The sequence below is a fragment of the Cnephaeus nilssonii genome (genome assembly GCF_951640355.1).
Source record: "Cnephaeus nilssonii genome assembly, chromosome: 14".
NCBI lineage: Eukaryota > Metazoa > Chordata > Mammalia > Chiroptera > Vespertilionidae > Cnephaeus > Cnephaeus nilssonii.
Window position 1 is genome coordinate 8,199,467 of NC_137085.1, and position 24,027 is coordinate 8,223,493.

General features: G+C 42.3%; 1 protein-coding gene across 1 annotated transcript in view; it reads left to right on the forward strand.

Moving 5' to 3' along the window:
- The first annotated feature begins 764 nt into the window (after positions 1-764).
- Positions 765-24,027, forward strand: part of PSMB7 (proteasome 20S subunit beta 7) — a 51,229-nt gene continuing 27,966 nt past the window's right edge. Inside the window, exons 1-5 of the mRNA XM_079791002.1 lie at positions 765-841; positions 1,271-1,364; positions 2,156-2,253; positions 3,656-3,796; positions 6,593-6,708. Coding sequence (XP_079647128.1) covers positions 780-841; positions 1,271-1,364; positions 2,156-2,253; positions 3,656-3,796; positions 6,593-6,708 — 511 coding nt within the window. The 5' untranslated portion in view covers positions 765-779. The remainder of the gene's footprint in view (positions 842-1,270; positions 1,365-2,155; positions 2,254-3,655; positions 3,797-6,592; positions 6,709-24,027) is intronic.

Consider the following 24,027-nt stretch of genomic DNA (forward strand, 5'->3'; position numbering starts at 1 on the left):
ATTTTGTTTATCCATTCATCAGTTGATGAACATTTGGGTTGTCTACATTATTTGGCACTTTATGGATAATGTTGCTATGAATATCTGTGTGCAAGTTTTTGTGAACATCTTTTGGATTCTCTTGGTTATATACATAAGAGAGGAATCTGGGCCCATATTTAACTTTTTGAGGCACTGCCAAGTTGTTTTCTGGAGCACTTGCACTATTTTATATCTTACCAGCCATGTAGGAGGGATCTAATTTCTCCATATCCTCACCAACACTTGTTATTACCTGTCATTTTGATTACAACATCTTAGTGGGTGTGCAGTGGTATCGAACTGTGGTTTTGATTTGCATTTTCTAATGATTAGTGTTCTTGTTCAATTTACAGCAACCTTGTGAGGTAGCTATTTTCTCCATTTGACATTCAGAATTAAGAGAACTTGCACAATGCAAGAAGATGGTGCGGCTGTGTCTGGAACCTGGGTGTGTCTGTCTCCGATGCCCCAAGGAGCCGAATTAACATCTCGGGTCTGGCTGCCATAGGCCTGGTCTCTGGTGCTCCCGCCTTGGGACAAGTCCTTTCCCCGCTCCGGGCGTCAGTGTCTCCTCCATGCCACTTGGGGCGGTACACTCCAAGCACCTCCGGGCTCCTCTAGGATCTCGCAACTCTAAGGTCAATCGCTCCAGCGCGGAGTTTGCCCCGCCCCTGCAGCCCGGGCCGCCCGCGGCGCCGGAAGTACTCGGCTCTTTTTGTTTGCTCCCGCCCCCGGCCCGGAAGTACTCTCTTGGAAAGATGGCGGCTGTGTCAGTGTGCCAGCCACCGGTTGGAGGTTTCTCGTTTGATAACTGCCGCAGGTGCGACCCTGTCTGGCGCCGGGTTCAGGGCGGGATTGGGAGTGCGGTGCCGGGGGTCGGCGCTGGGCCGCGGCCTGGTCCGGGAAGTGCAGAGGAAGGGCGAGCGGCGCGGCCCGCCGCCCGCGGCCGTGTGACTCAGGGGAATCGGGGCCTGAGCGTGGGTTTCTCCTGAGGCCGGGTCTGCTCTCCCCCTTTCCCTAGCGCTTGGATACCCTCCTTCTCCGTCTCCTTAGGCGAGGTGCCGCCCCTCACTGAGGCTCTGTTTGCTGAAAAAACGGGACAATAGTCCTGATTTTGGGAAGGATTGAGTGAACAGATGGGCGTGATAGTGAACAGTAGGTTCTTTTTCCCCCCGAGTTCCCTGTTAGGCACTCTTTCTGCCAGTGCGGCGCAATGTGGTCAATGTGTTTTTCTCTCCTTTGCTCCTAGAAATGCCGTCTTGGAAGCCGATTTTGCCAAGAAAGGGTACAAGCTTCCAGCGGCCCGGAAAACAGGCACGACCATCGCGGGGGTGGTCTATAGGGTAAGCCGGGACAGGCGACGAGCAGCAGGTGTACACGAGCCAGCCCCCTGGACGCCTCTGGGCTCTGCCGGGAAGGGCACATGCCACAGAGCACATCAGGAGCCGGCCCTTCCGGAGGGACTATGTTAGGATTTGTGTGCTATCAACAGTTTATATTCTTTTCTCACTTTGCAGAGTTTTTGCCAGGAGGCCAATTTACTTTCCGGTCTTAAGTTACTACTTTAGAAGGCAGGATGATGTAGTGGGAGAACACCAGATTTGGGGTCAGACAGGCGTCTGTGTAACCATTCAACTTCAATGCTGCTTCCAATTTGGGACAGCTCACTTTTCTTCTGACAGCCGCACTTTCCCCATCAACCAGTTGAACATAATAACTCCTGCCGTAAATTGTTGAAAGGGTCAGAAGGGTTAATGGTTATTGTTATTAAGGGTAAAGGGTGAGACCTTTTAAAAACAAATAGGTGGCTATTTTAATGGATTTCTGTATCTTAATCTAGACTTTCCCCATATTAGCTTTGGTTTGTAAGGGAATTCATTAAATCTCTGAGCCTCATTTGAAAACAGGAATGATAATTCCTACCACCTACTAAGGATTCAACCAATAACATTTGTTAAAAAGCCATATCTTGAATTCTGTAAGTATAGCACAGTATTTTTGGCAGGAGGGTTTTTTTGGGGGGTAGATGGTTGGGGGAGCAGGTGATGGCCAACATTGTTTTTCCCAAACTAGAGTAGAGAGCTGTGGCTTATATATGTAAGATTGTTTATAAGTATATGTTTTTAAAAAACAGGATGGCATAGTACTTGGAGCAGATACAAGGGCAACTGAAGGGATGGTTGTTGCTGACAAGAACTGTTCAAAGATACACTTCATATCTCCTAACATTTAGTAAGTATTGATTAGTTTTAATAGCTTTTATATTTTTAAACATTTCAGGGCTAAAATTGAATTTACTATGTTTCTCCCTAAAACCTTTGGTTCAATCTGTATTTTCTTTCTGTCTCCCTTAAATGGCATTTTTATCCACCTGGCACTTAAGTTATCCTTAAGTGCGTCTTTGCTTTAGGCTTCAATTCAGTTGGTATCTGGTGTGCCTTCTGTGTCCCTTGAATCTATTCCCTCCTGTTCTTCCCTCTGCTAAGGTCTTAGTGCAGATTTTTTTTCTCAGCTGGACTATTGCAGTTGTCACTTAAAATGGTTTTTTTGCCTCTGGCTTCTCCATCTCTGTTGTCTATTCCTCTTGTCATATTGGGTTTTGTAAAACACAAATTTAAAATTATGTTCCTTTTTAAAAACTTTTCAAGAGACTTTTTACAGGTTGACACTGCTTTTTCAGGATAAAATCGAAACTGTTTAAGGCCTTGCACAATCTCATAAAAATATTACCTTTTCAGCCATTTTAGTTGCCATCACCCACTGCTCTGCTTACACCTGGATGGTCCCTAGTTCCCTCGTGTCTTTATTCCTCTCGTCTCCACGCTGTTTCACCTTTGCTTATACGAGCCCCTTTGCTTAGAAATGCCCTCTCCTCTTCTCTGCTTATACAGTGTTTTTATTTTATTCTTGCAAATCCAGCTCATATGAAACCTCTTCTCAAAGATCAGAATTAATTGCTCTTTCCTTCAGTTTCCCTTAACGTTTTGTACCTGTGCTACTGTATTGTATTATACGAGGTAAATTTTTGTTTACCTGTGTCATCTCCACTCAATTTTGAAGTCAAGTGCTAGGACTTTGTCATATTTTCTTTATTCCCAGCACTTAATGCGATGACTGATACTTGGTAGTAAATACTTGGTAAATGTTAAATTGTAAGACTTTTAACATGCTTGCTCTTTTGTACAACCTGGATATATTTGTAGGATTATATATACTCTTTTAGGAGCCAAGGAACTAATGATTTCAAATGTTTCATTTGTGCACAGGAAATACACTTGTATATAGTTAGATGCATATTGCCAATTTTATGTTTTTTTAAGTTGGGTTAAACAGAGCAGTTACAGTGCAGATATACTCAAAAACATCTCTCTATGTATCTGAACTTCGAATTGAGCCCTGTGGTAATTGATTTCAGCTATTTCTCATTTTGGTTTTCAGTTGTGGAAATATATTTGCATATAGGTAGATGCATATTGCCAGTTTAATGTTTATTTGTTTGGTTAGACAGAGCAGTTACAGTACAGATATACTCAGAAACATCTCTCTGTACCTGAACTTCGTGAATGTTTTGGAAGAAACTCCTAATTGAACCCTCTGGTAATTGATTTCAGCTGTTTTTCATTGTGTTTTTTAGTTGTTGTGGTGCTGGGACAGCTGCAGACACAGATATGACAACCCAGCTCATTTCTTCCAACTTGGAGCTCCACTCCCTTTCCACTGGCCGCCTCCCCAGAGTTGTGACGGCCAATCGGATGCTGAAGCAGATGCTTTTCAGGTAAGGTTCCAGGAGGAGGATTTCTACAGCATCTTTTTCTCATGTCTTAGATTTGCAGGAAGGGAAACCTGGAAACTAGAGGAAAACCATTCAGAAATACATATTTTATTTTAGAACTCAACTGTTACTAAAAAGCCATTTTATTTTATTTTTTTAAATTTTATTTCAGAGAGGAAGGGAGAGGGAGAGAGAGATAGAAACATCAATGATGAGAGACAATCATTGATTGGCTGCTTCCTGCATGCCTTACACTGGGGATCAAGCTTGAAACCCAGGCATGTGCCCTGGCTGGGAATCGAACCGTGACCTCCTGGCTCATAGGTCAATGCTCAACTACTGAGCCATGCTAGTTGGGCTAAAACGTCTTTTTAACTTTATAAGGCTTTGGTAATGGGTTTGAATTGATGGGGTCTGTCTGTTTTTTTCATAAGTAAATGACGTGTGACCAGTTGAGTCATTTCCTCAGGCATAGGGATATTACTGGATAAAAAACCTTTTTGTTCATAGGAAGAAAGAGCTGGAAGGAACCTCTGAGGAGTTTGTCTTTGTGTAACACAGTTACACAAAACACAAGTGATTGTTTTTTCCTCCCTCTTTCAAGGGGCACAAACAATAAAATGAAAAATGTGACATTGATATTAACCGATATTTACCTCTTTGTTCGCTAAGTGCTTTATGCCTGATCTCATTTTATCCTTTTAATCCTGAGGTCTGGGCTTCTCCAGTTTATATGTGAACAAATTGAGGTTTAAAGGGGTACAGTCACTTGCCTGACGTGACTTTACTGCCTGCTGACTCCCACATACAGTTCCTCTTAGTAGTTTTGTTTTTCTTTCTTCCTTAATCGCATCATCACTTCATGTCTGTATAGGTCTCGACAGTTTTAAACTCTTAAGTCCATTTTCTGATTTACTTCTTGTGAAGAGAGGCAGTGTACTATGGTGGAAATAGCCTGGATATTTAGTCTTGGGTTGGAATACTGGCTTCTTTTGGGACCTGCCTTATCTTTCACAAATTCTCTCCTCTTTCCTTTGTGGAATGTGTGCATCATGATACCTTTTTAAAATATGTTTTTATTGATTTTAGAGAGAGGGAGGGGGGAGAGAGAGATGGAAACATTGATGAGGAGAGAAACATCATTGATTGGCTGCCTCCTGCAGGCCTCCTTTGGGGATTGAGTCTGCAACACAAGAGATTTGAATGAAAAATCAGTATTTCTGGCTTCTTTGGAAAGAAATTCAAAAAGTGTGGGGTAACACATGGCAGTAATCTTCTGGAACTGAGTGTCAGATGTTGCCTTGAGAAGTGGGATCCTGTGTCTGGTCTGTCAGTCCCTGCCTGGTTCACTTACATCTGTTTCCTGCCTGGCCCTTGCCTTCCTGTACAGTTGCAGGCCTTCATCTGGCATGGCCCCGAGACTCTCAGTAAGTGGAGATGAGGTTAATGTAGCTCTGCAGCAATAGTAGTATACTAGTTGTTTCCATTTTACTGGTGAGGTGACCAGGACTTATAAGTCATATGGGCAGGAAGTCTAGTCACATCCACCCAATTTCTGCTCTGGCTGTACGAGACCTATGTCAGTGATTTCTGTTTATGTACATACGTAATCATCATCCTAACCCTGGAGATTTATCGCCTATTAAATAAATTCTCCCAGTATAGTGTAAGAACTTGTTAAAGCACATCCGTGGTCAAAATTTCTGATGAGCCCTGGCCAGGTGGGCTCAGTATCGTGCACCGAAAGGATACTGGCTCAATTCTGGGTCAGGGCACATACCTAGGTTTCAGGTTTGATCCCCGGTTGATGTTTCTTCCCTCCCTCCCTCCCTCCCTCCCTCCCTCCCTCCCTCCCTCCGTCAAATCAGAAAAAAAAAAAAAAAAAACACAACAAAACAAAAACCCGAAAACCCGTCTTCTGGATTTTAAGGGGAAAAAAAAAGATTTCTGAAGACATTTGTGATTTTGATTAGATTTTAAATACAAAGCTCCCTCTGGTGGTTTGTATGGTGCATTACATTTAAAACAATTTTGAAACTTAGAAAATTGCAGTAAATAGACTATTTCAAGATTCCTTGCAATGTCATAACATTTAGCTAAATCTAGCAGATGTTTCTGTTAATCTCTTTAGAATGTTTTAGGAATTCTAAATTTTCTCTTTTCAGTGTTCTGCTGTTTTTAGTTTAACATACTTTGTAAAAGCTAAATTTTATAAAAGTTTTGAGAGGAACATTTAAAAATTTAAACCTGAATAATTATGGTCCTTTATATCTTCTGACATTTTTGTTGAGTTACATAAAATGAGTCAGTTGTATAAGGAAAAAAGTACAGGATTTGACTTTATTATTATTATTTTCTTTCTTTTTTTTTTAATTGACTTCAGAGAGGAAGGAAGAGGGAGAAAGAGATAGAAACATCAGTGATAAGAGAGAATCATTAATCAGCTGCTTCCTGCATGCCCCACACTGGGGATTGAGCCCACAATCCGGGCATGTGCCCTTGACCAGAATTGAACCTGGGACCCTTCAGTCTGCATGCTGATGCTCTATCCGCTGAGCTAAACCAGCTAGGGCAGGATTTAACTTTAGAAGCAAGGCTTATGACAATGCCTAGTACAGGGCCTGGTACACAGTTAGATCCCCATAAAATTCATCCCATTCCCTATTTTGTTTCCATCAAAGCTGTAACCACTTAATGAAATAGTGGCAGTGTAAGAAACGCTTTTTGTTTTCTGACTTCTTATATACTTTTGGTTAAGTTACAGTGACTACTTAACTTAATGCATACTCTGATCACCAGGTATCAAGGTTACATTGGTGCAGCCCTAGTTTTGGGGGGCGTAGATGTTACTGGACCTCACCTCTACAGCATCTATCCTCATGGATCAACTGATAAGTTGCCTTATGTCACCATGGGTGAGTGTAATGTTTCTCTGATGTTTCAGAATCCTCTTATTTACCAAGATGGTCTCTTAAAGAGCTGGTCTATTTCCTGTTAGAGAAGACAGTGCAATAAAGTGATTCATTCTACAAATATTTATTGAGCTCTTTCTACAGGTTGGCTCTGTGCTTGGGATATAACAGTGAACAAAATTTTGATAAAGATTCTTGCTTACAAGGAGTTTATATTTTAGTGGAAAGACAATAACAACTATTAATATCACTTTCTAGTGCTAAATATTAGGCGAAAAAAGAAATGTAGATGATATATTACTGTTATGCAAGATTTTACATTTGGGGGAAACTGGGTCAAGGGTATATGACAACTCCATGTATTAGTTTTTACATTTGCATGTGAATTTATAATTATCTCAAAACAAAAAATTAAAAAGAAAATAAATGCAGGGAGGTGGACTTGGGAGTGTTGGGATGGAAGGCAGACTGTAGTGTTCAATAGGAAGGTCAAGGTAAATCTTATGAAAAGGTGGGTTTGAGTGGAAGAGCCTGCTGGGCAGAGGGAAGGCTGGAGTGGAGGCCTCGCTGTGGGAATATACCTGGTACACGCAGGTTTTTTTTTTTCAAGTAGAGTAACTGGAGTTCCTCTTTGCCACTTAATCTCTGAGGGATCATAGGCATTTGATTCCTTTGAACCTCGATTTCCTCACTGTGAAATAATACCTCCACACACAACCAGGTTATAAATAATATATAAATAACATTATAAGTAACATATAATTCCAGTACTTGGCCTGTAAATAGTAGTTATTTTTTTTAGATCAGGTTTTTACATTTGCATTTTAGCTCTTAAGTGCTAGGTAAGAGTATGTATATGTTCTTTATTCATTAAAACTTTTTTTGTTGTCTTGTTAATCCTCACCCGAGGATATTCTTTCCATTGATTTTTAGAGAGAGTGGAAGGACTAGGGAGAGACAGAGAGAGAAACATCAATGTGAGACTCACATCGATTGGTTGCCTCCCACACAGGGGGCTGGGGATTGAGTCTGCAGCCAAGGTATGTGCCATTGACTGGAATCGAACCCGGACCCTTTAGTCCGAGGGCTGACACTCTACTTAGCCAAACCAGGTAGGGTTATATACTCTTGTTTTAATCCTCACCAGAGGATATGTTTTTTATTGATGAGAGAGAAAGAGAGGGAGAGGGAGAGAGAGAAATACTGATGTGAGTCACCTCCCCTCTGTGCCCCAACCAGGAATTGAACCTGCAACCTAGGTATGTGTACAGGACAATGCTCCAACCAACTGAGCCACCTAGCCAGGGCAAGAGTAATTTTTTAATGACCAAAAAGAAAAGAGTGATAAAGTTATGTTAAGAATTGGGGTAAGTTCTAAATTTTATGTTAAACTAGTGACCCCGTTCACGGATTCGTGCACATTGAAAGGAAATGAATTAGAAGGTGGCTGGCGGTGGGCGAGATGGACACGCCCTGGAGCCAACCTCCCGTGGTACCTCCCTGGCCGGCCGCACCTGGGGTGGTGCCGTGGCTTGAAAGGCATCTGCAGAGTGAGTGGGGTCCCTCTGGCAGGTGGGGTCCCTCGGCCTGGCCTGTGGGGATAGGGCCAAAACTGGCTCTCCTACATCCCCCGAGGGGTCCCGGAGTGCAAGAGGGCACTCTGCAAAGTTGCTGTTGTATAGGGTGTGGACGCAAGCACAGTGTGCAGTAAACCAGATTCGGAGCGGACACTGCCCCAGCGACAGCAACATAACCCATGGCCGAAGGTGGAATTGCATGGCCACGTGAGGAATCGGGCTCCCTCCTCTCTGGTTTCGGGGTGCATCACTTGAGAACCACCTCTGCCAAGTCACTGCAGCTCGGCAACTCCTGCATTGAGCGTCTGCCCCCAGGTGGTCAGTGCGTGTCATAGCAACCGGTCATACACTTAGCATATTGGCCTTTTACATATATATAGATTTCTGAGTCATACAGTATAAGTCTAGCCCTGGCCGGTGTGGCTCAGTTGGTTAAGCATTGACCCATGCACTGAGAGGTCACTGGTTCTATTCCCTGTCAGGGTACGTGCCTGGGTTGCAGTCTCGATCCCCACTAGGGAGCGTGCAGGAGGCAGCCAATCAGTATGTCTCTCATTGATGTTTCTTTGCCTCTCTCTCTAAAAAAATCAGTGAAAACATATTAAAAAATTGTATAGGTCTAGAAATTTGAACAGGTTCTGTGTACCTGGTGTTTTTTCTGCTGTTTTTTACCTGTTACATTTTCAGTCTTTTACATTTGTCTCTGCAGAACTAGAAGCACTGCTGCCTTGAATAGTTTGGAAATTGCCAGTTTGAGACTTTGCTATTCCATTGTGTTATCTAGCCTCTTAAAAGGTTTTATACAGTGGCTGTTCCCTGTTTGTGGTGTTTGTGAGGAGAATGATTTACCCCCGGATACCATATGGATGAATCTTTGTAATTATTTTAAAATGAAGATACAGTAATTTTAGAATTGTTTTGAATTGCTTTATTCAAATGTATTTGTTATCTCCCTGGCTCGCTGCTCACTTTGCTGCCCGGCTGTCTCAGGAACCCAGTCTTCTGCCATCTTGCTCACCACCAGAGAGTTCTTTGTAAAGGAGAGTGGGTGCTTCTGATTGGTGAAGCTCAGTTACCTCCTCATACAGTGATGGGGTTCCCCAAATGTAGGAAGGACGTACAGCTTCTGGACAGCCCAAAAAACTGACAGATGGCCATATAGTATGTTTTACCTTTTGAGAGCTAGTACCAAATTGCCCTGCAAACAGATTGCAGTAATTTCTCCTCCTCCCAAGAGAATAAGATAATGCCTTTCTCTGACAGCCAGCCAGTCTGATAGGTGAAAGGTGGAAGACGTAACATCAGCCGAGACCTAGATGACAAGTAGGAATTAGCCAGGAATTTGCTTCCCCACTCTCTGCGCCAAGGGAAGGACTTTTCAGGCCCTATGGTGCACAAGGGACTGGTGTGGTCAAGGAACGGAAAGGCCAGAGTTTGCTGAATGGGTGAGGCAGGTGCATAGGGTGGGAGGAGTGCTCCATGCAGGGGTGCAGCAGAAGCAAAGACATGGTGTTCAGGGGGAGCAGAGGTAAGGCTGGAAAGCTAGGCTGGAGAGGGCCCCGATGATGCACACTGAATTGTCTTGATTTTGTCCTGGAGATTCCTATATAACGTTTCCAAGCAGGAGTGATAGGGGAAGAGTGGCTAGCTAGAAAGAACAGTGTGACAGCTATAGGGAGAAGATTGTTATGCGGCGTCTGGAGGCAGGGAGGGAGATTACATCTGGCCAGAAATGTCGAGGGTGTGGACAGACCAGTGGCAGTAGAGATGGCCACTGACATTACAGAGATCACCCAGAAACGAGCCAACCATTAGGCTTGATTCCTGGTCTCTGTCATCTGTCCTCTCCTGTGTTCCTCAGTGCAGGTCCCTTCCTGGCATTTGACTTCAGTGTTGGAGTAACTCCTTCACCTGGGGCCACCTCCCTTCCAGTTGGGCTTTAGACCTTCCATTCTCCCCGCTCCCGCCCCCCAATTGTTCAGTAGTTCCCCTTGCCTCCCTGAGCAGGCGCTCACACCCACTGCTGCAGTGCTGCTCCTTCAGAGACCCGCCCAGGCCTTCCTACTCCTCATCCTAGCAAAAAAAAAAAAAAAAAAAAAAGCCATTCTGTGGGACTGCCCCAGGCTGAGTTACTGTGTTCCCCTCAGGGCATTTGTGTGAAACAGGACTCCAGGATTCCAACCTCGTCCAATCTACTTTCCCTAGCCATTGTCCCTCCTGCCCCTGTGAAAATTTGAGAGTAGAATTTGTATTTTACTCCCAGAGTCTCAGACTCCTGTGTGACTCTATGAATAGTTGATGCTTAATTTTCTGGTCCTCTAACTCACTCGTGGCAAAGAATGTCTGAAACAGCGCTAGAAACCTTAGCTGCTGGTTACTGTGTGTGAGCTGGCAGCTTACAGCACCGCTGGAAGAGAGTGGGTTTAGACGGTGTTCCATTTGTGTGGCTCCAGGATAGCACAGAGCATTGCATGTGTGATAGGTTCCTTTTTTTTCTTTTCTTTTTAAAGCTTAGTGTTCACATTTAAAGCACTTACGGAGTGTCTCTGTGCCAGAGCATGCTGTTACATTATTTTCAGTTAAAATTCTAGGGAAGGGATGCTGTCATTGCCATTTTATTGATGAGAAACCTGAAACTTAAAGGAGCAATTTCGTAACTTGCCTCTTATTGCTCTGCCTGTAAGTGGCAAAGCGGAGATTTGAGCCCTTGTTTCTAGCTCAGGCAAGCCCCGTACAACACCGCTGCTTTGATTTGGTCGTTTTACAGGTGTTACTTCATTAAGCTATTAAGCCTTGCTTCTAAATACTGAAAATATTTATACAAATTCCCAAAGGGCGTTTGTTTTGCATGCTTTCGACTACTCTTTGTGCAGATTTTCCATCCTGCACATTAAACACAGTATTTACTGAAACAGTTTTATAGAATCAAAAGAAAATTAAAAAAATTATACGCAATTCTACCACCCCAAGACAATATAACTTTTATTTTTATTTTTTCCTAATCTGAGTTCATTGGGAGAGAAGCCCTTTCCCAGAGATTGTAAAAGAAAATACAGTTTTTGTCCTGCCCTGGCTTTGTCTTTGTCTTTGAGTTTCTTTTAGCCATTGTTCACTTCTGAGCGGTTTGTGCACATCTTTGCCTGTGGTAGTAGCTGTGCAGGCTGCCTTTCTTCCAAACGAAGGCCGTCTTCTGTTGTTATTTTTAGTTCCTTTTTTCCCTCTGAGGGGCTGGGGAGCTGGATTTTGGGAGAGATTCCCAGAATTGCCAAAATTCGGTGGACTTTGTTTTAATTCATGTTACTAATTTTGGGTGAGCTACAAACTAAACCTCAAACTGTAGGTAAAATAGAGGGCCTCCTAAATGAATGGTTCCCATGGAGCATTGACATTCACTGTGGACTGAGGCTTTTCCTAAATGTAGCTTAAGTGAGAAAATGAATATTTCATGCAAACTCAAGCTTTAGTTAAATTACAAGTTTTTTTAATTATAAGAAATGAAAATATCTTTGTAATTAATCTTTTTTTCTATCTGAGTGATTTGACAGTAAGAGCTGGAAGTTACAAATTACCCATAAGACAAGGGTGTCCAAATTTGGTCTACTCATGGGCCTGTGTTGGCGACTAGCCAGGCGCCTGAAGGCTACTCTTAATTTACATTGACTAGAAGACACCTGTCTTGCCGTGTGCATCTTGAACATGTTGGCACAGCTCATTGAGCAGAGTCCAGGAGCCTCCTCTCTGAGGACTCGCCTTCCCGAGGGTTCACTGAGGAGAAGCATCTATCAGACTCCGTATGGTGTGGCCCTTGGACAGCTTCTGTCCTAAAACCTTTTATGGACGTGATGTTGGCCATGAGAGCGTCACGCATCCTGCAGCTTTCCAGCTGCTGCACCGGCAGTGTTGAGAGATGCTTTACTGACTTAATCTTTGCAAGACTGTGAGGTGGGTGCTCTTATCCCTGTCTTACAAATGAGGAAGTTGAGGCTCACAAAAGTATGCTAAGGTCACATAGCTGGGAGGTGTATGATGTGGGAGGGGCCCCCATTCACTGTGACTGTTCCCCTTGGCTGTGTTATTGCTGTGAGTGGTGTGTGGCATGTGGTCCAGAGCAAATGTGATTTGGTTCATTCTCAAAAAACAGGGGTCCCTTAAGTTTTATTTAATTATTTCTTTTTTAAGAGAATAACTTTCAAGAGACTCAGATGATCGATTAGTGTGATTGTTGAAAGTCGGGCAAGATTCTTTGACTCTTCTTTCCACTAAGGGAAAAGGATTATGGTTCTATTTTTTTATAGACAAAATGTGGGTTCTTGTAATTCTCAGATTAATTAGCTTATTCTTTTAACTTGCCAGCTTTCCTTTATTAGGCAGACTGAGTGTTGTCAGGAGAAGCCTGGGGACGATCTTTTGCTATTAGTTTGGCGGTGTTCCTTGAGCAGCATTGGCAAGGTATATAAAATTTTTCTTTTTGCCCACTTATTCACATAGAGAATTAATATGAATAAAATTTCAAGCACGACATTCCTGGAAATGAGGCCCTTGGACAATTCAGGAATTCTAACTTAAGGAACAAACATTGGTATGCACCATCAGGGATGACTTGGGTCACTGTCAGACCATTCAGGTAAAATTCCATCTCCAGATAAACTGGCTATGCAGTTTCCTAATTACTGGAATGTACCTCTCAAGTCCCAATTTACAGAGCCCCCTAGCGATTAAAAAGATGCAGGACAGAGTAGTAAACATACTGCTGTCTCACCTTGTGGGCAAAAATGAGTCTCAGAAATTAAGCTGGAACATAAGAACAACGGCAGGGAATTCAGGTCTGCCATTTTCTCTGTGTTTTTACACTGAAGGACAACCTTTGTGCAAACATTTTGATATCTCCGCATGGCTCGATTTTGAAAAAGTTACTGCGCTGTATAAAATTAATGCACTAGAAGAAGGCAAGTATTTTTTCCACATTCATTTTCAACTCTTAGATCAGGTGTGAACTCTGCAGCACTGTATGTAGTTCAGAGGCCTACATGTCAGCTTCTCAGAGGGCATGTGGACTTCATGGCTCTGGTGTTGCTGGAAATCCTTTTCATGGGCCATGTGACTCTGCAGGGGCTTCCGCAGGCGTGTGTCCCAATCAGCACTGGAGTGAGCCCCGGCCCCTGCTCTCTGTGGGTCAGGGGCTGTGCAGTGGAGGGAACCCTATTCTGGTGGGAGCTTTGTCCATACAGTAGGTGACCGTCCAGAGCAGACTTTCTGTAACCAGCTGAGGTATCACCTGTAATCCTAGAAAAAGAGACGGAAGCCCTGGCTTCAGTCCCATCCCTGCTTGACTAGGGCTAGTCCCCTAATCTCTCGGAACCTCAAACCCCTCATTTCTAAAAACAAGCTGATTGTTTTTGACTTGGGAAGATCACAGGGCGTTGGGATGCTGCAGTGTCATTTTGTGTGTGAACACGTTTCTTCCGTGCACGTGTTGCTCTTCCTGTTGCGTTTTGAGGTAGTGGGGGACAGTGAAAAGAGCTGGGCTTTGGAGTCCAGCTGGGTTCCAATCTAAGTCCAATGTTAGCTTTTGAGTATGATGAGCATTGATGTCTTTTTCTGTACAATGGTGGTTAGAGGAACTGTCCCCTGGAAAATGTGCGGATTAAGTGGAATACCATATGTCAGAATCTTTATGTAGCACAGTGTGGTGTTATGTGCATGGTGTTTTGATAATTTTAGTGCTAACACATTCTCTGTGCAGGTCTGTGTACTAGGATTTCTCTGGCAGTTTTTCCTGCTTTGATTAGTATAAGATGCATTTCAGAAGATTTAAAATGTGCAATGCATAGATTTTATATTTTAAAAATTATCTGGTATGAAATGCCAGGAATTAAACAGGGAACCAAAAGCCCATGAAAGTTGACTTAATGCATCTTGATTCCTGGTTGCTGCAAAGGTGGTACTAAGCCAATAGATGGTGCCATTTTGTTAGGAAATGAGAAAATATTTACTTCTAAAATTCATCATGTTACATACTGGGAATGTAATATAGCCAGCGCTCGCCAGTTCTTAATCTATTCTAATTAGAGAGTGGACTTTGTTATTGATACTGCATAAAAACGTTGAATTGTAGGCAAAATGGTGAGGTATTGCATTAATATGTAGGGTGCTACTCTTCCTGTCTTTGCTGCTCTGACTTGAGTTCAGTCCTTAGTCTACGACCAAGTAGAAGTCCTGGCCAGGAGTCTCAGAACAGTTAAATGCAGTCCTTTGTTTTCAAACCCCCCTTCAGGTAACTAGTTAAGCCTTACCTGCCCTTGTTTCAGAATTGGCTCTGCTACAGAAAAGTGCCTTTATACTCTCATAACCTAGGGCTCGACACTCTTTTACTTTTTTATTGGATAGATAAGTGGAAAGTCATTTTATGCATCAGAAGACTTCTCACTGCAGAGTTCTTAGAACTAGGGATTTGTGTCAGCCGGATCTGTCATTACTAGCTAGGTGATTTTGTGTAGGTTCCTTCACCTCTCTGAACTTTATTTTTTTTCCCATCTATAAAATGGAGATAATAGACTCTAGTCCACAGATGAATTGAGAAAATATATGTAAAAGGGCTTTGCACATTTTTTACAGTAAGTGGAATTTCTTATTGTTTGCACACAGGCTCTATGGAAAAGATAAACCTTTACTTATGATTAAGACTAGATGTGTTTTATAAATTATTAATCTCTGTGGTCATTTGCCCTTGAGTGCTCTGAGGGAAATGAAAACTTGGTAAAGACCTGCAAAGTTGAATAACTTGCACTTTGGGAAGTTGTTTTGGAATGTGGACCAGAGGGAAGGATGCCTTTGAAAGACGTGTCTGCTGAGACTACATTGAGCGCCCGCAGTAGGAGGGGAAGTGTGTGCCCTGCGCCCAGCAGAGCACTTGCTGACTGAGAGCCTCTGTTTCTTGGCAGGGCCTGATGATGTTGGAGTCTGCTTAAGAGAGGCATAATTTTCATCCTCGGTCTTACCCCCTAAACATAGGGTTAGGTGGCTCCTCTGTTTAAAGCAGAATAATTTTCTGTCCTCGTATCTTGTGACATTTCATTAAAATACATTAATAAAAATAGAGCCTTTCATACTTTAGGCCTGGATGCCCCGATTGTTAGTCTTTTCTTAAAAATAAGTGTCTATAACCTGTCAGGTCAATGAGAAGTAGCACTTGCAATTATAAGAAAAATCCCTGTTCCCTTAAGGTGGTATTTTAAATTATTTACTTAGAGTAAAATTTAACTCCTTTTTGACTACATTATGTTTAAAAAAAGAACTGCCTTTTTTGAGAAATTAATTTTGAGTGAAATGTTGGATGCTTTAAAAAATCTATTTCTAAGCATATTAAATGGAATATTATTTTATTCATTGGGAATAAAAGATAGACTCTCTGACATTGAGGTACATTTGCTGATGAAAAGGAAGCATTCTTCCCCTCACGAGGGGTTTAAATGTAATACTCAGTGCTTACTCAGGAGTGAAAACATCAAATTAAACTGTTTATGCTGACAAAGGACAAATCTGGATTTCAGCAACCCATGCAAGATTGTCTGATTGCTTGGCCTGCCTCGCCTGGAAGCTTTTGGCCAAGACTTATAATGAAATGCATGCATACAATTAAACCACTTCAAGTCGCTGTCTGAATTTTCCCGAGCCATGAGAGGTGTTCCAGTGCTCTCTAGTGGCTGGACGTGGTCCCCTGGCACCAACATTGTTTTATATTCATAAATCAGCTCTTCACACATTGGCAGCATTGGCCTCAGAGCAAGCGCCAACCGCCAGAGACTCGGCCCTGTAGACAGGAACAGAGTGAAAAATGATCCCAGTCCACGGGCTGTGGAAAGCACCAAATTTCACCCAGGACGAGTGGCCAGTGGACTAACAATGAGCAAGTGTGAGTAAGCGCTCTGTCAGGGAGAGCTGACACTGATGAATTAGAAAGTTGTGTGTGTCTCCTTTTATCGCTGCATATATCTGATACCTGGCAGGTCACAGTGCCAGGCAGGTCCTGGGTGCTTACAGTGGACCCTCCTTAGCAGGAGGAACAGCTTTTTTCCTCTCTGAAAAGATCTGGTTAAATTGATGGGAAAAGCAGCAGAAATCCTGCTGGTTCTCAGAACTTCATGACTTTGAGAGAAGAGATTTTGAAGACCTCTGTTTCCATTAAAGCTGCCAACCGTGCGACTTGCTAAGAATGATGGTATAAGGTGGTCTTGGAGGACGGGGACCTTGTCTTAGAATAATTACAGTAGCTAGCTTTTATTGAGCTTTTACTATGTGCCAGGTATCCTGCTTTACACATGTCCTCTCCTTCAAGTCTCCAGCCACCCTGTGAGGAAGATGCATTCTGTCTTCATCCCCTTTGGGTGGGGGAGGGAGCTAGGGCGTAGGGCTGCTTCGCTGCAGTTTCAGGGCCAGCATTCACATTGTGCTTGACGTGATGGTGCTTCCTGGAGTAGCTTGTCAGCCTGTGGGGTTGGGAGCGGGAACTCAGTGATGTGCTGGGGGGAAACAGTGAGGAAGTGCCACTCCTGTCCCATCGGTGTGTTTCCAGAGTTGCTGCCAAGTGGGCACCTGGCATGGCTTGTTTGAAGGAAGGAGTTGGAAGTTGTCCTCAGTGCATGAGCTTAAGAACCACAAGACTTAGGTTGGACTCTTGGCTCCACTTCTTAATGATTGTATTACCTTTAAACCAGCTGAGCCTCAGTTTCCTTGCTTGTAAAATGGGGAAATACTTACACCACTTGAGGTCCTAAAAGGCCTTCAATAAATTTTCCCCAGCCCCGTCTGAGAGTCTGTGAGCATAGACCTTAAAGCAGATTTCTACCTGCTGGCTTTCAGAACCTTCCTAGAGTTTGACTTAGAGCAGCAGGTTTTAGAAGATTATTTCAGTCTGACATTGTTTCTTCAGTATGTCTGATGACATAGTTTCTACAATTGCTGTTTGATTTAGTATTTCAATGAACTCTATAAAAATGTTTCATGTTTTAAAAAAAGCCATACAAATGAAGGTCTTTTTAAATAAATAGAGCAAGTAAAAGCGTATCTTAGATGGTAATTTTTTTTTATACATTTCATATTTTTTCCTGAGTTGGTTTCTCTCAGGAAAAGTTAGGTTCAAATTGAGCTACTAATGCTGATAAACACCTTCAGTGGTTTTAGAAAATGGAGACTAATTTAATTTGTTTTGAATGGGGCTATTTTAAAATAAAGACTCATAACAGACCCTGAGTGGTATTGCTAAACAGTGAATGGCATCTGTTTAATCATTTAAAATATTTAACTAAAATCCCAGTCTCATTTGAATTTCCAAGCAAAACAACACAAATGAACTATATCCAGATGTGTGGTAATTGTTCTGCTGAAATCTGAAGAAAAGTTAGATAGCATGCTTTTTTGGGGTGGGGAGCTAAGAAAATAAAGCTGCTTTCATGCTTACTTGCTAATCTTGATTTTAAGCTTTTGGCTTTGTTTTTTAAGAGGCAACATGGTGGAATGGAAGGAATGTCGGACACTTTTTTTAAAATTTATTTTTATTTTTTCAAAAATGTTTTTATTGATTTTAGAGAGAGAGGAAGAGAAAGGGGGGGGGGGGGGGGAGAGAAAAACATTGATCTCACGATCAAGCCTGCAACCAGGGCATGTGCCCTGACTGGAATCAAACCAGTGATCTTTTGGTGCACAGGACAACACTCGACCAACTGAGCCACATTGGCCACGTGTTGGACACTTTAAATTCAGATGATCTGGGCGCACATTCCCAGATTTGCTAATCTCTGGCTGTGTGATATGGGCAAATTCCTCATGGAGGTTTAGTCTCCCTGCTTCGTAAAACAGGACTGCTGCTACCTGCCATGTCTGAAGAACAGACAGAACTGATGTGACTGCTTCGAAATTTCTTCAACACTATGTGTACTATGTTTGTTGTGATCCTTTTAGTAATTTTTTTGGCCATGGAGTAGACTTCTGGATAAGTGGGATCTGGCTTGGCACTGATATGCTCAAAGGACTTCATTATGAGGATGATTTTTACCTCTAAGAGCATCCTAAGGAAGGACGCTAGTAGAGAGACATGGTGTATTTACTTGTGTGTGATGATTGATTACTGTTGTTACTTGGGACTATTGACTCATGCATGGATTGACCGTCAGACCCCTGTATACAAATTTCAGGAATAAGCGCATGCTGCTGCTGTTACACAGCAAGACTGTGACAGCTGGTAAGGTCTTGGTCTTTTTGCTTTTTTTCCCTCCCATGCTTCCGCAATGTCGAATTCTCATTTTTATCTAAGCCTATACCATAAAAAATTGCAGTTAATTCATGGTCTCTGAAGAAAAAATAGAAAGAAAAAGAAAAGTAAGCAGAAAGTAAATAGCACCACCCAGAAATAAGGATAATATTTTATGTTCTTCCAGATTTGTATAATATGTATTGTATAAGCGTGTCTGTTAATATTGCTTTGGAACATGTCACCGTCACCCCCCAACTAAATATTAGATAACTAGAGGCCTGGTGCATGACATTTGTGCACTGGGGGAGGGGGTCCCTCAACCTGGCCTGTGCCCTCTCCCAGTCCGGAAGCTGTCAGTTGGACATCCTTAGTGCTGTTCGGAGGCGGGAGTGTCTCCTGTCACTGCCGCTGTGCTCACCAGCCGTGAGCCTGACTTCTGGCTGAGCTGTGCTCCCCCTGTGGGAGCACACTGACCACCAGGGGGCAGCTCCTGCATTGAGCGACTGCCCCCTGATGGTCAGTGCACGTCATAGCGACCGGTTGTTTCGCTGTTGGGTTGATATGCATATTAGCCTTTTATTATATAGGATGGACATCTTTCCATTGCCAAAAAATATTGTCACGTTTAATAAATGTATATATAGTATTTTATTATTTATTTTCCATATCTTTTGATTGTCGAATCTTTACCTCCAGTTTTTCTATTTTTTTGTTGCTGATCTAAATAGTGATTTTTTAAAATATACATAATTATATACATAATTTAGGTACTTGTCCATTAATTTCTTTAGAATAACTCTCTAGCAGTAGAATTGCTAGTTTTGAGGGTATGTATAGCTTTATGTTTTCTGATTGCTACTTCTAAATCGCCCAATTTGGCTTCTACAAGTATGTTAGAGTGCCCATTTTACCACATCTTCGTTAGCATTGGGTATTATTCTTTTTAATCTTTGCTCATCTAAAAGGCAAAAAAATGTTATTTAATTTCAATTTATATTTCTTTGATTAATAGTGATCTTGAACGGTGTTTCTGAATGTGTATAGGTCTCTGCCTTTGTGTGCGTGTGTGAACTGCTGTCTCATTTTTTTGTTGTGTGTGAACTGCTCTCTCGTTTTTTTGTTATTTTCCCTGAGCTCTTTTCAGTTATTAATGCCCTGTATGCTGCTCTGGGTTTTGAGTTTCAGGGCTTATATTTGACATTGTTCATACAAGTTGTTCTTTTTTAAAATTTAGGCCAAGGCCCTGTTATTACTAACAGGTATTTCATTTAAAAAAGATTGGCTGGAGATGTGGCCACTGGTACAACCCCCTTCTTCTGGAGGTCAGCAGTTTAGGCACCCACAGTGGCATCTTGAAGCTCGTGGGTGAGGCAGTCCCTGACAGTGAGATGGGAGAAGAGTGTGCTTTCTGGGACTCAGAGGCATTTGTTAAAGGAGGAATTCTTTTATTCTTTTGATTTTTAATCCTCACCTGAGGATATGTTTTTATTGATTTTAGAGAGAGAGAAACATCGATGTGAGAGAGAAACATCGATAAACGGTTGCCTCCCATATGCGCCCTAACTGGGGATTGAACTCATAACCTAGGTATGTGCCTTGACTGGGAGTCGAACCTGTAGCAGTTTGGTGTACGGGACGATGCTCCAAACAACTGAGCCACCCAGCCAGGGCAGGGGAAATTCTTTTAATGAGCACCCAACAGGGCAGCCAGGGCGAGGCAGTGCAGAGCAGTTCCTGGCCCCTGTGGATGAGGGCTGAGCTGTGTCTCCTTCCCTATTCTTGTCTCTCTCCACACACAGCTTTGCTGCTGGGAGGTTTGGGTTTTTGGGAGTTGAGAGTGATTGAGCCCAGTGGGTGTGTGTGGGTGGTGTGGGGGAGCAGGGGGGAGCTTGGGGGAAGACGGTGGATGCAGAAGGTAAGTCAGTGGATAACTAGGTAGCCATAAACAGTGTCTTGCATAGTCATCTCTCTCAATTCTGGTCGTTGAATTGCATCTCGTTTTTCTGTTTTAAAGAGCTTTGTTCTGGAAGCCTCACTGGCTACTCAGTAACTGTGGGTGGGCTGAAAAAGGCAGCCTTGGTGGAGGTTGCTAAGGAGCAGCTACATGGAAACTACTGATGAGACAGGGAGCTTTGGTAATAAAATGCAGAAATCCAAGGAGAGCATTTCACTCTTATAATATCACAGAGATTTGGACCAGACTAGGATGTATAATAGGACATGGTTTTGTGGGTTTAAAGGCTTTTTTTCTTTTTGAAAATAGAGCTTGCTTTACATTTGAGTTTGTCTTAGATTCATCCCAGTATGGTAAATTAGGCAATAAATGTTATTTTACACTTTATCAAGGCATTTACTGCTGTCGTCACTCCTTGAGGGCCAGCTCAGAGTTTCCCCAGCTCTTCCATTTGGAAGTTGTACTCAAATCAGCCAGCTTAACTCAACAAATTCTCTTTAGTGCTTGCTGTGTACCAGAAACTGCTAGGCATGGGGGATGCGGATAGGAAAGGAGGATGGGCAAGTTACAGAGATGAGAGTGAAACTTTCTTGGGTGTGTGGTGGTCAGGGAAGGCTTCTGGGAAGAGGTAATCTCTCAGCTGGGGTGTGAAGGGTAAGTAGGAATTGTGTGGACTGTTAAGGGGCAAGGGACTATACTATGTGCCAAGGTGGGATAGGCTTGAGGTGGTATGAGAATTTAGGAAATTACTGTCAGTTTTGTGCTGATGGAGTGTCAGGTGTGTGTGTAGTGGGGAGGAGGGGATCGAGGGAGACAGAGACCTAGTCCTGGAAGGTTAGTCATGTGTGTCTGCTCTGAACTATTGTGGCATATAGAACTTTTTGTATGAGAGAGTGACATGGACTCACAACAGAGATAGGAATTCTGCCTTGTGCTTATTAGTTCTGTAATAAATAAGAAGCTTTATCACTTCAGTGGGTTGCTGTGCAGATGACTAAATGACATGATGTGCCGCACACAGTGGGTGCTCAGCAGGCGGCTCTGGTTTCTTCCCCCTTGGCTGCCTTCTCCTTACTGTAAGTTCTCTGAGGACAGGCCCCACACCCGTTGCTCCCAGAGCTCATCCTACGCTGGTGAGAAGCATACTGTTCCTCCGATAGTAGTTTCCTTCACCTGACCGGCCTCTTGTGTAAAGCAGAGGCCCCTGGACCATGTACACTGCCCCCTGGCTTTTCTGTTTACTTATTCCTTAATGGGAAAGCAAATAGTCCTAATTGGTTTTGGAATAGAAAATCAGGGTAAACGTTCCTTCAAAGGATTTTTGCCTTGGTTTTGGTATGAAAGTGCCAGGTTAGGTAGGTTGATGCTGAAATAATAGAATGTCTTAGGGCATTATTATGGTTTATGGGGAAAATGGGATATAAATATTTATACGTTTTGTAGATCACATGGCTGCTATAATAGTTTGGCATCTGTCTGATGATTTACTATACATATGTAGTTTTAAGAGGTATTGAAACAAACCTAGGAAACTTGAATGAAATTATTAAAGGATACTGGTCTCATTGAGTTTACCATCTTTTTTCTTCTTAATGGCCAACTCCTTCTTCCATCCCCAAGTTTACTTGCCTTGAAATGTTGTGAAAATTTGCATCTTGTTCTCTGATCACTTTGGGCAGTTGCAGTCCTGTTTGAAATTCTAACTTCAGTTTTCTAAACAGCACACACACATTCAGTTTCCTAGAAACCTGTTGACAAAGTCAAGTTGTCCTAGCGCTTCTGTATATTTCTGAAAAGGGGGCGCCAAAGTCCTCATTTTTTAAAAAGCTGGGAGCAGGAGCTAATTTGCAAGTGATTTAGAAATTGTTTTTAATATTGAATCTACCTTTATTTTCAAGTTTACTTGTAGGTCACTTATTTTTGATTCCAGGGGAAATAGCATCAGGCAGTTCAGCAAGCTCCTGCTTTCCAGAAGACTGTGTGTGTGTGTGTGTGTGTGTGTGTGTGTGTGTGTGTGTGTGTTGGGGGTGCATGCCTCGTAAAGGGGGAAGCAGAAATAAAATGTAATAAGAGGACCTCTGTGTCCTTTCTATGTTTATTTCTCCTACACCTTCCAGCTCTTAAAAATCAGTGCCTGATAATGTGACGTTTCCCCACACTGGATAGATACATTTTGTTCTAAGAGTTTAGATTTCGTATGTAATTTCCACTTATAGAAATTTTGTCTGGAATGTTGTTCCTAAGCAGGAAAAAGTATTTTTGGATAAATGAAGAATTATATTGGGAGGGAAATATTTTTCATTTCTTGAAATGGTGGATGGAGCTAAGCAGAAGAAAATAGATGTGCCCAAGAAAAGTCAGAGTAAAACTAATTTATTTACTGTGAAACAGTCCAAAGAAAGGATGGCAAAGAAGAAAAAACAGGGTTAGTAAATTTTAAGGAAGAATGCCTTTAAGATAAGCGTGGTTTTACCTTTTACCCTTTTACAATAATTGATTCTTGTTTTCCACAAAGTTGTTAGCTCTAAGATACCCGCCCTTCCCCTATCCTTTTTTTTCACATCCATTAATCAAATGTTTTATTTAAAATTAAGATGTATTACTTGAGTTTTCTACATCTCTCTGTAAACAACATTTTATATCTTTTTATTTTTTTTATTTTAAGTTTTACATGTCTCCTTTTTTCCCCAGTTGACCCTCCTCCCCCAACCATTTCCCTCCCGGGCAAGCGCCTCCCCCCCCCCCCCCCCCCCCCCCCGCCCCAGTGTCTGTGTCCATTGGTTATGCTAATAAGCATGCATACAAGTCCTTTGGTTGCTCTCTAACCTTCCCCTATCCTTTTTTAATGCTTATTTCTGCCTCTGGTGTGGTTACCCTGACTCTTCACAGAGATATTCTTGGACCATGTCACATGCTGTTGTGTGCTCTGCAGGAGCATTTTGTAATTAAAAATATTTTTTCTGAGATTTCTTTATTTGCATACAAAACCAGCTTGCTTTTTACTACCAAGTCTGAGATTGGTTCTTAACCTGTGCCTTAAAACAGACACTTAAGTTACTTTTCCTCCTAATCCCTGAATCTCAGAGTAAACGTGCGACTCACAAAATATTAATAGACTATTTCCAGATATTTAAGAACACGTTTACTATGAAATTAAGAGGTTTGGTTTTGGTGAACTCGCCCTGGCATATCTGCTAGTTTTATTTGGGTGGATTACCTTAATATCTCTTAAATTTTTACTCTTTCTGAACTGCTTTTAATAGTCCTTTAGATCACCCCCCCTTTTTTTTTTGAAAGGAGAAAAAATTCTGAGAGGGGAAAATGGGGTTGCCTTTTGCTCCCAAAGCCTAAATGAATAGTCATTGCTTGTAATGCCGGTCTACACTTGACGCTTCCTGCTGCTTTAGATGTGATGTATCCGGTGCTGTGAAGGTAATGATCCTCAACCGCAGCAATATTCCGTAACAGGAGTATCTGTCATACTCATTGGGATTACCATGTTCATTGATTTGTGTCTGTAAATCTGCTGTTTCTACCCTTTA